Below are 17,566 nucleotides of genomic sequence, written 5' to 3'. Positions count from 1 at the left end.
GCATCCTGCTACATTACTAAAGGTGTTTATGAGAAGTTCCTTGTTGAAATTTTTGGGGTTACTTATGTAAACTATCATATCATCAGCAAATAGTAAGAATTTGACTTCTTCTTTTGCAATCTGTATCCCCTTGATCTCCTTTTGTTGTCTTATTACTGTAGCTAGAACCTCAAGGACTATATTGACTAAATATCGAGAGAATGGACAACCTTGTCTGCTGAAAGGCTAGGTCTTAAAGAAGCTTTTCTTCTGTCATTCAGTGTTGGTTGATTTCTAAGTTCTTTCAAAAATCTCTTAATTTCTTTGGTGACTCCAGTTTTCAAAAAAAAACTTTTATTTTCCTAATTTTAAAAAAATTGTTAACTGTAATTTTATCCTAATAAAAATCAAAACAATGTTTTTTAACTCTGCTCAAGAAAATCAACTACATAACAAGCAACATTTTTGACTCCTGATATCTCTTGGGAAAACATGTAATGGGTGGGAAGATAGCATAGACTACTTTTGTTTGAGTGTTTGTTTTTATTTCTAATCATGTGCATTTTCCTACTGGTTCTTAAATGAGAATACAGCTGTGTGTCACAGCTGGACTATCTACAGTCTATCACTGGCTATGTAAATCTCTGGTTCACTCATGACCTTAACCCTATTATTGAAATTTGTGTATAGAAATTTACAATATCCCATGAGTTATGAATCATTCTGTTTGCTCAAGGCTAGTCAGCATCTGAAATGTTAAGGACGTGGATGTCACTCTTATCTGAATGAGCTCTATGATTCTATTTCAAAGACAAAAATGTCTTATCCTAAAAGCTCCTTGAAGATAACCCAATCCTGTTTTATAGATGGGGCAGCAGGCACCACGTGAGGCATCAATTATCTTAGAAAGACATAGGTTGCAGATAGTAACATTGAACCACATACGTTGGTACCCTATACAAAGGAGCCAATTATATAGGAATGAGAATCTCTGAATTAAATATATAAATTGAATAAATCAAATATAAGGACTATAAAGGCTATCGCCTATTTAGTTTTCCTGTTCTTTTAATGTATATCACAGAAAATGAACCTCTAAAATCTGGGAGAAAGCAGTGTGTAGATTATCTTCTAAGGAGGGCAATTCATCCCCTTAATGTAATTAAAAACACTGAGTTTTTATTTTCTATGTGGAATTCAATTTGCACTCACTACCTCCCTCCCAGATTTGAGGGAAATAAGAAAGCTGGACCTAAGAAATTCCAGAAAGAAGGAGGGGTCTGAAAACTTTCCAAATTTTCAGCTGTGTTCCCTAGAGGAACACCTCAGTACCTGTGATACCTCCAAAGTGTGTTGGCTACATGATGTTCAGAGGTGGGATGAACACTTGCTGTGAGGGAACAAATTCTAAGACTATACTCTGTAGGGCAGGGCATAGGTTAGCCGTGGGGTTTGGGAGGGAACAAAATCTAAGACTATACTCTGTAGGGCAGGGCATAGGTTAGCCGTGGGGTTTGGGAGGGAAAGAAATCTAAGACTATACTCTGTAGGGGAGGACATAGGTTAGCTGTGGGGTTCGTGAGGGAACAAAATCTAAGACTATACTCTGTAGAGCAGGGCATAGGTTAGCTGTGGGGTTCGTGAGGGAACAAAATCTAAGACTATACTCTGTATGGCAGGGTATAGGTTAGCCGTGGGGTTCGTGAGGGAACAAAATCTAAGACTATACTCTGTAGGGCAGGACATAGGTTAGCTGTGGGGTTTGTGAGGGAACGAAATCTAAGACTATACTCTGTAGAGCAGGGCATAGGTTAGCTGTGGGGTTCGTGAGGGAACAAAATCTAAGACTATACTCTGTAGAGCAGGGCATAGGTTAGCTGTGGGGTTCGTGAGGGAACAAAATCTAAGACTATACTCTGTAGAGCAGGGCATAGGTTAGCTGTGGGGTTCGTGAGGGAACAAAATCTAAGACTATACTCTGTATGGCAGGGTATAGGTTAGCCGTGGGGTTTGGGAGGGAAAGAAATCTAAGACTATACTCTGTAGGGCAGGACATAGGTTAGCCATGGGGTTTGGGAGGGAACAAAATCTAAGACTATACTCTGTAGAGCAGGGCATAGGTTAGCTGTGGGGTTCGTGAGGGAACAAAATCTAAGACTATACTCTGTAGAGCAGGGCATAGGTTAGCTGTGGGGTTCGTGAGGGAACAAAATCTAAGACTATACTCTGTATGGCAGGGTATAGGTTAGCCGTGGGGTTCGTGAGGGAACAAAATCTAAGACTATACTCTGTAGGGCAGGACATAGGTTAGCCATGGGGTTTGGGAGGGAACAAAATCTAAGACTATACTCTGTAGGGCAGGGCATAGGTTAGCTGTGGGGTTTGTGAGGGAACAAAATCTAAGACTATACTCTGTAGGGCAGGACATAGGTTAGCCATGGGGTTTGGGAGGGAACAAAATCTAAGACTATACTCTGTAGGGCAGGACATAGGTTAGCTGTGGGGTTTGGGAGGGAAAGAAATCTAAGACTATACTCTGTAGGGCAGGACATAGGTTAGCCATGGGGTTTGGGAGGGAACAAAATCTAAGACTATACTCTGTAGGGCAGGACATAGGTTAGCTGTGGGGTTTGGGAGGGAAAGAAATCTAAGACTATACTCTGTAGGGCAGGGCATAGGTTAGCTGTGGGGTTTGGGAGGGAACAAAATCTAAGACTATACTCTGTAGGGCAGGACATAGGTTAGCCATGGGGTTTGGGAGGGAACAAAATCTAAGACTATACTCTGTAGGGCAGGACATAGGTTAGCTGTGGGGTTTGGGAGGGAAAGAAATCTAAGACTATACTCTGTAGGGCAGGACATAGGTTAGCCATGGGGTTTGGGAGGGAACAAAATCTAAGACTATACTCTGTAGGGCAGGACATAGGTTAGCTGTGGGGTTTGGGAGGGAACGAAATCTAAGACTATACTCTGTAGGGCAGGACATAGGTTAGCCATGGGGTTTGGGAGGGAACAAAATCTAAGACTATACTCTGTAGGGCAGGACATAGGTTAGCTGTGGGGTTTGGGAGGGAACGAAATCTAAGACTATACTCTGTAGGGCAGGACATAGGTTAGCCATGGGGTTTGTGAGGGAACAAAATCTAAGACTATACTCTGTAGGGCAGGACATAGGTTAGCTGTGGGGTTTGGGAGGGAACAAAATCTAAAACTATACTCTGTAGGGCAGGGCATAGGTTAGCTGTGGGGTTTGTGAGGGAACGAAATCTAAGACTATACTCTGTAGGGCAGGGCATAGGTTAGCTGTGGGGTTTGGGAAGTTTCAGCTGCCATATTTGTTGTGTCACAAACCGCCATGTGCCCTGGGCAAGTTTTACCTGTAGTCGGCCATCTCCAAGTCAGAGGACTGGATGAGAACAGTTCTCCACCCAAGAGCTTCCTAGTGATGCGAGCAGCCATCAGTCCACCTCCAGGGATTCTGCCCTGCATGTACAAAAGCCCTCCCAGGTCTGGATTTCCAGTTCCTTACCTTGCTAAACGGTCCACATCGGAAAGCTTCTCCACATTCAGGGTTTTATGGGCAAGGGCGATGACACGGAAGCCTTGCACTGTGTAATTCCTCAGCTCCTGTGGGAAATTCTTGGGCACTGTAAGGAGAGAGGGGGCAGGGGCTGTAGGGTTGCAACGAAGATGATTTAGCATCCAAGTGACTGCGGGAACTGCAGGATGCATTCCAGCACATCAACTTTCACTTCGTAAAAACGCTTTATTAGAAAACATAGAGCTTCAGACAGAGGTCACCAACAGTGTCACAATACTCTGATGAGGAAAAAATGGCAAACTTACGCTGTTCCTTAGCTGTGCTATGTCCTTGTTCTGTGTCCTAAACTATGTTAAAACCTCATCCCTAATATGGCTGTCCTTGGACACAGACCTTTGAAAATAAATAAGCAATGAAGGTGAAACTTTCTTGGGTGGGATTAAAGTGCAGGATGATATAAAAGATGCTCTTTCCTCACCAGGATACAGCAGCAAAAGGGGCATCCACAAGCTGGAAGGCTAGCCCTCACCAGGAGCCAAATTATCCAGCACCGCCCAGCTTCCAAAACTAGGAGAGATAGGCATCTGTCGTGTAAGCCACCTAGCCCAACGCTCTAAGTTATAGCAGCTCCCTTAAGATGACCGAGATGGATCTGACCAGTGTCCAGTATAGTGATTGGGTTTATGAAGGACAGAGTTCATAACTGTGTGTTCTTTTTTTTTTTTTTTTTTTTGGTTTTTCGAGACAGGGTTTCTCTGTGGCTTTGGAGCCTGTCCTGGAACTAGCTCTTGTAGACCAGGCTGGTCTCGAACTCCCAGAGATCCGCCTGCCTCTGCCTCCCGAGTGCTGGGATTAAAGGCGTGCGCCACCACCGCCCGGCTAACTGTGTGTTCTTGAATGAAATCAGAGAAGTGGCTAATCTTCCAGATCAGGGTTGATAATGTTCAGGCTACATTTGATGCAGTTTGCTCTTGTGAATAAAGTTTTGAGCTATGTCCACTTGCTTGTTTACTGTCCAGGGTGCCTTGGTGGCCACAGTGGCAGAGTTGGTTAGCTGATGCAGACACTGTGTGGCCAGAAAGGCCTGAAATATGCACTGAGTGACTCTTTACAAGAATAACTGCTCATTCATACTTGTGTTTGTGTTCGTGTGTGTGTGCGCCCACGCTCACACACACAACTGTGCCTATGTGGATGTGAGAGGGCAAGTTTGAGTCTTCACTTTCCTCCTTGTTTAGAGACAGCATCTCTTCTTTTGTTTATTGCTGCATAGACCATGTTAGCCATCCCGAAACCTGCAGACATTCACTTGTCTCTGGCTCCTGGCTCCTGGTAGGGGCTCACTGAGGTTACAGATGCATACATTACACATCTGGCTTTTAAGAGTCAGTTCTAGGGATCCAAACTCAGCCTGTCAGACTCCTAGAGCTTTACCCACTGAGCCAGGTCCCCAGCCCACAGCTCTGCTTTACATGGATGCTGACTCAATGCAGCACTTACATGTTTTGGCATAAACTATGTCTCTGCATTCCTAAATTCTTGGTGGCTTCTAATGTGCCCATAGGAGGGTGTCAGACGAGAGCTGAAGAACAACTGTGGCTGTGGTGGCCTAGACAGTAGCACAACCATGGCTGTGGTGGCTCAGGCGGTGATGCAATTATGTTTTATTCTCCATTCTACTCCCAATTCACTTTCTGACTTCAACCTATTAAACTTCTTCTGCTCCTTGACTTACATCTACAACGTGAGTGATGAGTAGATCTTACCTTCCCGTTTATCTTAGACTCTCTGTATTTCTAAAATATTCCCAGAGGCATGTATCTAATCTCAAGGAATCTTCTAGCCCTCATTTCTTCATAGTAGATGGGTGGAGATCAAAGGTCAAGGCAAAAGGTTGAATTGTATGAGCTGTTGTGAAGATAAGAATGGCAGATTGGAGGCTGAACTCTTCCTGACATGGAAGGGGCAACAGGGAGATTCTCACTAAAGTCTACATGGCTAAACACAAAAGAGAATAAAATCAAATATAGTCTATAACCTGTCTGAGACATAGTTAATGGGATTTTGGAGAAAGGTCAACATCTGGAAGAGAGGTCCTTTCTTTCTCATTCTGGGAATCAGACACATATCTTGTGCATGCTAGGCAAGTCCTTCATCCTTGACCTAGAAAGGGAAACTTATGCCCAACTATGGTGGCACAGCACTTGGGAGGCAAAGGGAGAGGCAGGTCGATTTCTATGAGTTTGAGACCAGCCTGATCTGTAGAGTGAGTTCCAGGACAGCCACTGTTGTCAGAGAAACCCTGTAAAAAAGAAAGAAAGAAAGAAAGAAAGAAAGAAAGAAAGAAAGAAAGAAAGAAAGAAAGAAAGAAAGAAAGGGAGACTTAATAAACATTCATGAAATTTAGAATTCTGGGCACAGCTGGAGGCTAATCATAACAAGTAGATAAAAGCCAGGAAGAAAAAAATGCCAGTTTCATCCAAGTGAATTTATTTGAATGCACAAATTTTCTATAAATTTGGCCACCACTTAGGATATGCATATGTTTAGGAGAATATTAAATAACACAGCTCGACTCAGAGTCGGGACCAGAAAGACAAAAAATTGCTGGGAAAACCATCTAATTTAGTCTAATCATGTTCCCCCCTGAAATATTTCTCTTTCAAAAAATATTTCCAGCTAAGATCTGATTTGATTTAAAGCTCATTTCATGAGCTAGAATCTATTATCAACACTGCTCGGGTGGCCAAGAACCTAGGACTAGATAGGCATAAGCCTGGGGGAAACCAAATACTGTTGTTCTGCTATAGGAAGATAGTGATAAAATGCTTCCAAAAACATTTGGTTATACTCATACATCAGTGCCTTGCTCAGCCATCATCAGAGGAGTTTCCTCCAGCAGCAGATGGGAACAAAGAGAGAGACCCACAGCCGGACATTGTGCAGAGTGAGAGTCCTTGGAACACTCAGTAGATGGGATGTCTCCACTAAATTCTGCCCCGAGAATTCAGAAAGCTCCACAGAAAAGGAGGAGTAAAGAGTGTAAGAGTCAGACGGGATGGAGGACACCAAGGGTCTTCTAAACACAGAAACACTGATGGACATAGGAACTCGGGCAAGACTGAGGCAGAAGACATAGGGCTTGCACAGATGTGAACCAGATGTGAACCAGATGGGTCTCTACAGCTCTGAAAAGCAATGGACACACATGCCCCCATCCCTACAGAAGCTAGGTTCAGTTGGTAACCACTTGCACATGAGAAACTAGTGTTCCCCAAAGGAGTTTCACTGGGGAAACCCTTAGGGTGGGCCCCATGCCCGCAGGAGATGCCAACACAGAATGAACTCAACGGCATCTTTGGAGGTTCCTTGTCTCAAAATGTTCTGCCAGGGCCCTTTTCTTTCTGTCTTTAATACCTTACAGGTCCTTTACATACCCGTTTCTGTTTTGTTAGATTTTGTTTTATCTTGTTTTATTTTATTCCTTAGATGTCTGTTCATTTCTAGCAAGAGACAGAAAGGGTGTGGATCTGAAAGGAAGGGGAGGCAGGGAGGAACTGAGTACTTGGAGGAGGGGGAACCATAATCAGAATATATTGTAAGAAAAAAATCTATTTTCAATAACAGAACAAAGTAATTTAAAAAAATTCTCAGGGTGGGGAGATGACTCAACAGATACAAGATTCCAAACTTGATGATCTGAGTAGAAGTTCTGGGACCTACATGGTACAGGCTGGAAGAACAGAAATGACTCCCACAATTTTCATCTCTCTCTCTCTCTCTCTCTCTCTCTCTCTCTCTCTCTCTCTCTCTCTCTCTCTCTCTCTCTCTCTCTCTCTCTCTCTCTCTCTCTCTCTTACACACACATGTGCACACACACAAACAAACATGCACACACGCATAAGCACACACAGACACACATACATACATACACACACACACACACACACACAGACACAGAGAGAGAGAGAGAGAGAGAGAGAGAGAGAGAGAGAGAGAGAGAGAGAGAGAGAGGGAGAGAGAGAGAGAATTTCCTATCTATTGCTCTGTCTCAGCTGTTAATAGCAGAGTCAGCCCTGATCCCTTTGCCGGAGTGCAGAGTACCCTGTTATTCAGATCTGGTCAAGTGTTTGGATCCCACCCTATGTTCCCCACTAGTCATCCAGCCCACATACCTCCTGCAGCTTAGCCTTACATCTTCTGCCACGACACCCCACTGTGGCTGTACTTTGCTGCCTGTGTAACAGCCAGATGTTTACTCTCTACCTCTGCACCTTCCAGCCGCCCCCTCTGCACCACAGGATCTCCCGGGCTGCTCTCACCTGCCTACAAGTCAACCCGCTCCTTTTATTGGCTTTGGTGGTTGAGTTCTTCATGTGCTTTTATTACAGTGGTGCAGAAGTTTGCTTTCTGGGTTTGGCATTTGAAATGGTTTTTCCTTTGAAAGATAAAGTCAGTACCTGTTTCGGATCTGCAGAACTTGGCCACCATTTCCGGAGCACCCTTCATGTAGACCTGGAGGCGAATGTCACCAGCCAGCTGAGCGATCACAGACATCCTCTGCAGGCCAGAGGAGAAGGGAAACTGTCGCAGGACAGTAATGGCGTCCACCGGACTCTGCAGGGACATCAAAGAGAAGGAGACCAAAAAGCCTTCAAGCATTACTCTGCCAACCAACAGGGTTTCTCATCTGATGTGCCCAGCCACATCATGGCATATTATATATGTTATAATGCTTATATTTTTCTAGCCTATTCAAGGGTGACTCACTCAATATATTATCTGGTCTCAAAACCGCTTACTGGTGGCTGCCTGGAGAAATCCTAATCTCCTTCCAGGTCATCCTCTGTGATGGGATGCTTCTTTTTCCCAGAAACACTATTCATTCCCAGCCCGGCTCTCCCACGGCTCGTTTGTCAGCCTTTATTACAGCGCTTGGCAGGGTGTACTGTGCTGACTTGCACTCGTATTGATTTCCAACCACTGTGTGCTCTGCCCGTGCAGAACCCAGCAGTGAAGTCTAGCTCGGTGCTCCAGCGCACATGGACACTCACTGAGTGTTTGCTGGAACACTAATGAGGGAAATGGGGACTGTACGTATGGTCATACCAACTATGGAATCTATTAGGCTAAAGCCTAACAGGAGAAATGTAAAATATGTGCAAAACCCGAACTGTCTCTCCGGTGTCTGGGGGAAGGAAATACGTGATCGAAGGAAGAAAATCGTACCTGACTGGCTTTTGGTCCTGGTTTTATTACGGTGCTTGAATCTGACAGGCCCAATTTGCAGGAAGGCACTTGGCAATCTTCCATGTTCTGTTACAAAATGAAACATTCATAAGATTCCTTGGAGACAAATAGGAAGAAACAGTTTTCCATGTGCAATGTGCTAATATTTTCAAAAACCCTTTTCAGGTAGCTTCTCTTCCCAGATGTTTCCTTAAATACCACCAGTGTCAAATGTCTGCCATTTTCATTAACAAAAAGAACTTCATTGTAAAAAATGTCGAAAATCCCAAAGTACTGTGAATACAGTAAGGGAGAAAGGGATGGGGAGGTGCAGGGTGTGGGGTCACTGCTCTTCCCAGTGGCTGTGTCTAGTGGCTGGAGGAAGAGGTCGGGTCTTTAATCTTGTTCAGTACAACAGCTCTCAGCTGTGTGAACAGCTGTGCCCCCAAGATAAACACAACAGCACAATTTTATGTTACCCCTGTGTTACTGGTCTAATTTAGTTAGCTAGAAAGCTAGCAAGTTGGCCACGACCAAAATAAAAAGCACAGTTGAAAAGGGATTTTATTTCTTGGCTAAAAAATCCAAATATAGGCATTAGTATTATTGAGAAATCAACATTAACCAATATCAAAATATTAGAAAAGAATTTACTGTATTGTTTTCTTAATAATCTGTAAGGATATTGTCCTTCCCTCTTTATATCTAGCAGGTTCCCAGCTAACAAAGAATTAACTCAAGGCTCCATCAGATCCAGACTACATCTCAGTGAAAAGTGCTTTGTTTAGGGGTGAAAATGGCCATCTTGACAGTTCTTACAGATGTGGCATTAAAGATTCATGTTCACAAGCAAGATCCCAACGTGTGCGTCATTGGTGCAGGTAGAAGGGGTCTTACTAGGATCAGGATCCATGCGACACATAGTCACAATGGCTGCAGGTCATCACTACATCAGTTCCGCTGGGGCTGGGAGGGCTCTGCTCTTCAGGTCATTCATTGCTTTCCCTACACTAAGACCCAGGAAACTGGGTATGATTCTTGCTTTGCATCAAAACCTTCCTCAGAGCCACCAACTCATCTCAACATACTGATTTTAGGAATTTCTCTTCATACCAGGTTTCCCTTTTTAGGCCCTGACCTTCTAGAGAGCCAAAACTTCCCACTATTTATCTCTGCATTAGCTTCCTGTGAGGAGTGCTTCACGCTCTGGCAGTCGTTTGATCCCATTATGTTGATCCTAACAGTAAACGTTTTCCTATGAAATATGTGTGTGTATGTGCACATGCATGTATGTGAATCCAGGCGTGCAAGAAGATGCATGCAGTATCTGTGATGGGTTTTAGATTATGTCTCCGACTGGGACCCAGAACTCTGATTCAGCTAAGCTATGTAACCAAAAAGCCCCAGCTGCCTCCCCAGCTCTAGCATTACAAGTTCATGACACCATGCCAATCTTTTTACCTGGGTTCTAGAGATCAAACTCGGATCCTTGTGTTTGCAAGGCAAGCACGTTTCTACCTGAGATCTCTCCCCAGTCTTTCCATGCCCTTTATATATTACTTAGTGTTTTTGATGTCCCTCCCCTTTCTTTGGAGGTCAGCATAATGACAATAATCAAGGGACTTATTAAAGAATACTCGCTATTTGTTTGGCATTTTATAATGCCCAAAGTCACTCCAAATCTCAGTACTCACCTGAGTCTGTAAAGGAGGTGTTCTTACTGCAAATGCACAGATAAGAGACTTATAGTGTTAGCTATAGATCTGAGTGGCCAGGGACAGGTGGAGAGCAATATTCACTGTCACAGCAGCACCCAGGACAGGTTTATGGTTTGTGCCCTTCAACTGACACTCACACCCACCCAGCTCAGAAAGTAGGATTAGTTTGAGCAAGGTACCTCTTTATTCATGTGCAATACAGATACAGTAGCTACCAGCCACTGTGGCTACTTAAATTTAAATCAACTAACAACAACTGCAATCAACAACTCAGTTCCTCACTTGCATTTCCGTATTGTAATGTGTGTTAGCCACATTGGAGAGTCTGCTTTAGACTTCTCTTTCTTCCAGGCTGTTGGGGAGCATCGGTATCAGCTTATGGCCTATCTAGAAGGATTTAGAGTCAAATAGGTTTCATGAATGCTACATGTCATGTTCTCCCTGGAATATTCAAAATGCACCATAGTATATTAAATAATATCCCTAATCAAAAACTACATTTAATTTTGTTTAAAGAGCAGTTCCCCAAATTATGAATTTAGGGACTCCTATATCATGTTATACTCTGTAACATAATTCTCTGAAAGAGAGGTTGAGAGATCCTGTCAGGATAAGACTAGAATTCATCCAAAGAGGATTCATTTATTATTAATAATAATAATAATAACATAGGTACTGCAGGAGCAGATGCTGGAAAGGTGCCACTGTATCTCTCTACCTCATACGCTGGGGCTGAGGAGAATCTGATTCTGAAAGAAACTCTATGATATTTAACTTTAATTGTTAATTTGACACAACCTAGAATCATCTGAGAAGACAATCTCAATTATGGACAAATGTAGGATGAACTGTAGCCATTCCTATAGAGGTTGTTTTAAGTAAGTGCTATGAGAAGCCTCAGCACACTGTGGGTGGCACCATTCCCTAAGCAGGAGAACCTGAACTATATACAATAGGCTAGAAATCAAGGAGAACGCAAACAGGCAAGCAAGTGAGCATGTGTGCATTCGTTTCTCTCTGCTCTTGATTGTGGATGTGATGTGACTAGTTATTTGAAGCTCCTGTCTTGACTTCCCCACAACACTGGACTGAAAACCTAGAAATTTAAGCTGAAATCAACTCCCTAGGTTGCTTTGTGTTAAGATATTTTCTTTAGTCTTCTGTCATGCGTTACATCCCAACCACAGTTTCCCCTCCCTCCATTCCTCCCAGTCCCTACCCCACCTCCCCTCTCCCCCAGATCCACTCTTCTTTCATTTCCTGAAAGGGAGCTTCTTAGGAGTGTCCATTGAACAGGAAAGGCATAACAAGTTACAATAAGATGAGGCACAAGCCCTTATATCAAGACAGGTCTAGGGAACCCCATATGAAGAAAAGGATCCCAAGGGCATGCCAAAGAGTCAGAAAGACCCTCCACTCCCACTGTTGGGAGTCCCACAAGAGCACCAAGCCACACAACCATACTATATAGGCAAAGGGCCTTGCTCTGACCTTACAGGGTGCATGTTTATCACGTCAGTCTTTGTGAACCGCTATGAGCCCCGTTAGTTGACTCTGTGGGCAATAGGCTCTTGGTATCCTTTACCCCTGGGGCACCTACAATCCTTCCTCTCATCTTCTGTGGGATTCCCCTAGCTCCACCTAGTGTTTGACTGCGGTTTTTTGCCTCTGCTCTCAGCAGTTGCTGGATGATAATGCCTCTCTAATGACAATGGGGCTAGGCACCAATCTATGAGTACAGACGAATATCATTAGGAATCATTTCATTGATTTTTTTGACAGTTGTGTTTGGTTCTATCTTGGGTCTCTGGGCTGTCCTGGATATTTTTATTACAGCAACAGAAATGACACTAGAAACTATAACCAAGCACTGTCACACCTCCTAATCCAAAAGGCCACTCCCTCCACTAAGTGTCCAACTGCCCTCAAATTCTGTGAACAAGGAAACAGAGTTGACGTGAACACAAACTTGTGTAGACTGTGGGCACTGGCGGAAAAGCATCCTGAGCTCTGGGAACAGAAGACTTTCTAGCTGCGAGGGAAAATACAAGCATGTGTCTGCCTCCATCTCAAACACTAAAAGAGATACAGCGGGAAAGTGTGGCCAACCAGCAGAGCAAAGCAGAAGAACAGCAGTTAAGAGGACACTTCATGCTGAGTGCCAGAGACACTCATTCTGAGCAGCAGGGAACAACTCTCAAGTCATGTCCACACAGGAATTCAATGGAGCAGAAAAAATACAGGAAGCAAACTGTATACAGCCATTCTGCTTCAACCTGGTTGAGCACCAGACAGATAACAGCTGCTTTCCCACCAGCAGAGCAAACTTCGGAGATGACCTAGGAGTAGGGGAAATCATCCTAGACAGGAAAAATATTGACTACTAATATTCTGTTTTTATTTTTTTGCTTTGCTATTTTTGTTGCGGTTTTGAAGTCACTTGATTAGGATTTACAACTATTCTTTATCTGCACCTATTCTCTCCTGTTCTCAACTATTTCTCAAAGCTTAAGCCTGTTGCTTTACCTCTTATTCCTACTTCACCTCCTCCTATTTTCACTTCTTAATTATTCATATTTCTAGTCTTAATAGTCTTTGAACACCTACTTTATCCATCAATGGCTCTTTTAATTTCTATCCTCATTGGGAATGTAAATGGTGCACCTAACTGCTTTTCACTCTATTACCCAATTACTGACAAATCATTGCTTTTGTTTCTGCTCTTTGTGTCTTCCCTCTAGATGGCAGAGACCATTCTCTCAAGAGAAAACTACTCAGTAAGAAGAACCACATGAAACAAAATGAACAAAAGATGGGGGGAAACCATAAAAGATGCATCTACCCAGACAGACGTACAAATCACACATGAAACAAAACAAACTCTGAAGTTACTAAACCCCAGAAACAAATCACTAAAATTCCAGACAAATAATTTAGAATCCCACTTTTAAAAATGTTCAATGACTTCATAGAAGATTAAATAAGCAGATGAATGAAGCAAGGAAATTAATTCAGAGACTGGGTAATAAAGTGCTCATTGTCAAGAATAAAGACTTGAGTTCAGAATCCACTTAAAGCCAGGCACAGGACCACCTGCGTGCCAACCCAACCCAATGTTGCTACCGTTAGATGGGAGACAGAGACAGGAAAAGCCACTGGAGCTGGTGGGCAAGCTATCCTGGGGTACACAGTAGCACATGGGAAGATTACTTGAAAAATGGGGACTGATACCTAAGGTTGTTCTCTGCCCTCCATGCATACCTCACACAGAGAGAGTGGGAGGGAGGGGAGTTCATCTTGGAAATGGAGCTTTTGAAGAACTTAAAAATCAGAAATGTTGGAAATGAAAGACTTCAATCAGTCAAGAAGAGAGGAGGGAAGAAAACCGAACAATGGAGACCACTACCAATAAATGGACTAGACCAAACAGAAAAGACTATTAAGGATAGAAGATAAGGTTAAGAAAGTGTTACATTCAGATAATAATTTAAAAACAAACATGATCACAATTTTTAGAAAATCTGGGACACAATCAACAGACAAAACAAATAATTCATGGGGTAGGAGGGGGTTGCAATAACATTTAAAAGTACAGAACTATTGAATAAAATTTGCAATTCATTTCCCCAAATTATGTATATATGTGTATATGCATATGTGTATAGGTATATGTATGTGGTGGGGAACCTCCTTCAGCCAACGGCCTTTGAGAGGCTGAGCCAGGTTGGGCATGACCTTGGGTACCTAAAAGCCCGCAGGATCACCCGCTTGCTCTCTTACTTTTTGCTCGCCACACCTGGATGTTGGATTTCATTCCTGTTCCTCATTGTGATCTGTGAGTTCTCTTTTAATAAAGAACCTTTTTTATGCCATATTAGGAGCTAGCATGAGATTCCTTTATTTGCACCCCCCATCTGATGTATTCCTCTTCACGTATGTCATTTAGAACTCTAAGGGACAATGGCTGGAAAAGAACATCTCAGATAGATTGTTTTGAAAATGTCAAAAAGACAGAAGAAAGAAGCAATATTAAAAGTTGCAAGAGGGAAATTTCAACTTACTAGCAAAAGCATAACTAGCAGAATAGATCAAAGTTTTCAGTAGAATTCCTGAAGCAGGGAAGGAAGTATTTCAAACCCTGAAGCATAAAACATCCAACCAAAATTATTACATAGAGTAGAATTACTTTTTAACTTAAAGGAGAAATCAAGACATCCCAAGATACATACAAACTAAAGCATTCCATAGCCATTTTGTCAAAATTACAGAGAATATTTATAATAATTCTACATACAAAGGAGAAAGATAGTTACAACATGATAGCACAAGGAAGAGAAAATTTCATGGGAAGAACAGACAAATAAATAAAAACTAGGAAAGAGTCAAACACACCCAGTTCAACAAACCAGCAAGCTCCATTGCCCCATGAAAAGAATAAATAGAAAAAGAATTTTAAAAAGCTATGAGAAATAGCAAGTATATCTCAATAATAATTCCAAATATTAATGGTCTTAACTCTCTAACTAAAAGACACAGACTAGATGATGGAATCAGAACACAAGATTCAACCATTCGCTGGTTACAGGAAACACCGTTCACTGGAAAACACAGAAAAGTTGAGAATCAAAGATTGGAAGACTTTAAACCCTGCATCAAGTAGATGCTGAAAACGGGCAGAATTAGCCAGTCTTACATCTGACAAACTAGATGTCAAACCAAAATTAGTAAGAAGAGATAAAGGATGTCACTACATGCTATTAAAAGAAAACATCCACTAAGAAGATGAAAAATTTGAAGCTATAGGTCCAGTGTTGAGGCACCTTATTTCATAAAACAAGCTTCAAAAGACACATAGGGCCACATGCAATAAGACTGCATTGCTTCCATTCACTGCTGTCATCAATAGTTAAATCTACAGTTCATTGTTCGACTGTACCATAAACCAGACAGATCACATGGACTGATGGAACGGACATCTGCAGAACACTCAACCTATCAGCTGTGAATATGCGCTGCTGTCAACGCCCATGAAACGTTCTCAAAAACAGATCTTATTTTGTGCCATAAAGTACGTCTTGATAAATAAACTACATTTCTTAAGTTTTATAAGCTCACAGTAGAATAAAGCTGAAAATCAATAGCAAGGAAAGCTACACGTATGTGTGGGTAATAAATAGTACTCTCTTGAATGATCAATGTGTCACTGAAAAAGTCAGGGAGGAAATTAAAAAATTCCCAGAGTCAATAAAAATAAGAACACGATTTATTGTACCTTTTAGGACATAAAAAAGTTAGTTCTAATGGACACGAATTAGTATAATGTTCTACACTTTATTTAAAAACAGGGAAACCTCAAGTATATAACTTAATGGTTTTCCTCTTTAAAAAAAAAAAAGAAGAAGCCAGGTAGTAAATTATAAGAATAGAGCTGAAGTCAATAAAATGAAGATTAAAGGAGAGTTAAAAAAAATCAAAGGATTGGTTCTTTGAAAAGATAAACAAGTTCAATAAAGCCTTAGTTAAATTCTATTGACAGAAATAAAAGATCCAAATTAATAAGAGTGGGGATGAAGAGGAGTGCTTACAACAAATTCTAATGAAATCTGCTCACTAAGAAATGCTTTAAAAACATATATTAATATCAACAGTGTGGAAAATCTAGAATAAATAGGTCAATTCCTAGACGTAGATGACCTACCAATGTTAAATCAAGAGAATATAAACATGTAAGCAACTTATACCGATCCGTGACAAGCAATAAATTGAACAGCAACAAAAAGTCTCCCCACTAAGGGAAGTCCAGAGCAGATCAGTTCACTACCAAATTTTGTTAGACCTTTAAAGAACTGACTCAAATGCACCTCAAACTATTCCATACCATAGAAAGAAAAGGAAGCCAAGTGAATTAATTCTGTGAAGCCCGTGTTAGCATAACAGTGTATAAAGAACCAATAAAAAGTTTATCCAGCTACAGGTCCATCTCTCTGATCTGATTCCAAAGATTATCAATAAAATACTTGTAAACCCAATCAAAAAAAAAGACATTGGAAAGATTGTATATTATATTGAAGTTGTTTCATTCTAGAGACGTGTGGACGGTTAGTCAGACAGATCAGTAAATGGAAAAAGCACAGATGGACTAGGGACCGAAGCCACTTATCATTTCAACAGATGTAGAAAAGACCTTTGACAGAGTTCAGCAGGCTTTCACAATAACAGCTCTGATGAAACCAGGAACAAAACAAACATACTTGAGCAAAATAGTGACTGTATGACTGTAGGAGCTGCATAGCGTTTTGTGCTCACAATAACTATAAGGAAACCTTCTGGGAACAGATGGGCTAATAGCTTGGTGACCTCTGCACATTGCCCCTGGCTCCCCTAGACCCATATCTTGAATTTATTTAACTCCATCAATCTATATATCACTAGCTTTCCCCGGACCCTTCTGGGCTTTTTTACCTGGAGCCTGCTTTCTTAGTCTATAGAACGCATTTTTGTGCAAGTGTTTACTTGTACTTTATGAGAGTTTTGATGTAATCATATCTTAAGCTTTGTTGTGCACTCATAATAGGGTTAATTATCACCAGGAAGAATTTTTCTGAATTGTGCTGTGCTTAGGTACACCTAAAACAAACGACCTAATGTCAGGCTCTTGAAGTTTATAGCAACACCAGCTACTAAGTCATGCTGAACCAAATTGCCTTCTTGCCTCCCCTGCCTCAACACTCTGCTGGCCCTGGTGTTTGCAGAGACCCCCCACATATGGCAAATATACAGCCAGCATGAGATCAAAATGGGGAAAACTGAATCTCCTAGAAAGTGTGTGCTTTCTCAACTCTCCTTCAATCCAGTGCTTGAAGTCATAGCTAGAGTAATCACAAAAAAAAAAAAAGAGAGAAAAGAAAGGCATACAAACAGGAAAAAGCCAAATTATCTCTGCTTCCCAATGGCATGGTCCTATATTGAAGTGCCTGAATACCTCTACCATAAAATTCTTGAATGTGATGAGCGATTTCAGCAAAGCAGCAGGATGCAAAATCAACAAACAAGTTGCAGTAGCTTTCCTGGATGTCAACAACAAGAAGGAAATCAGAAA

The 17,566-nt window shown here is 41.8% G+C and overlaps 1 protein-coding gene across 1 annotated transcript in view; it reads right to left on the bottom strand.

Annotated features, from left to right (window-relative positions):
• Atp13a5 (ATPase 13A5) overlaps window positions 1-17,566 on the bottom strand; it is a 129,127-nt gene that overhangs the window by 48,537 nt on the left and 63,024 nt on the right. The window contains exons 15-17 of the mRNA XM_075967586.1: window positions 8,750-8,836; window positions 7,981-8,137; window positions 3,509-3,626 (exon numbers count right to left, since the gene is read on the bottom strand). Of these exons, the coding sequence (XP_075823701.1) occupies window positions 3,509-3,626; window positions 7,981-8,137; window positions 8,750-8,836 (362 nt within the window). The remainder of the gene's footprint in view (window positions 1-3,508; window positions 3,627-7,980; window positions 8,138-8,749; window positions 8,837-17,566) is intronic.

The sequence above is a fragment of the Microtus pennsylvanicus genome, chromosome 1 (genome assembly GCF_037038515.1).
Source record: "Microtus pennsylvanicus isolate mMicPen1 chromosome 1, mMicPen1.hap1, whole genome shotgun sequence".
NCBI classification, from domain to species: Eukaryota; Metazoa; Chordata; class Mammalia; order Rodentia; family Cricetidae; genus Microtus; species Microtus pennsylvanicus.
Note: the sequence above shows the minus strand (reverse complement) of the source record. Positions and strands in the feature narration are given on the sequence as shown.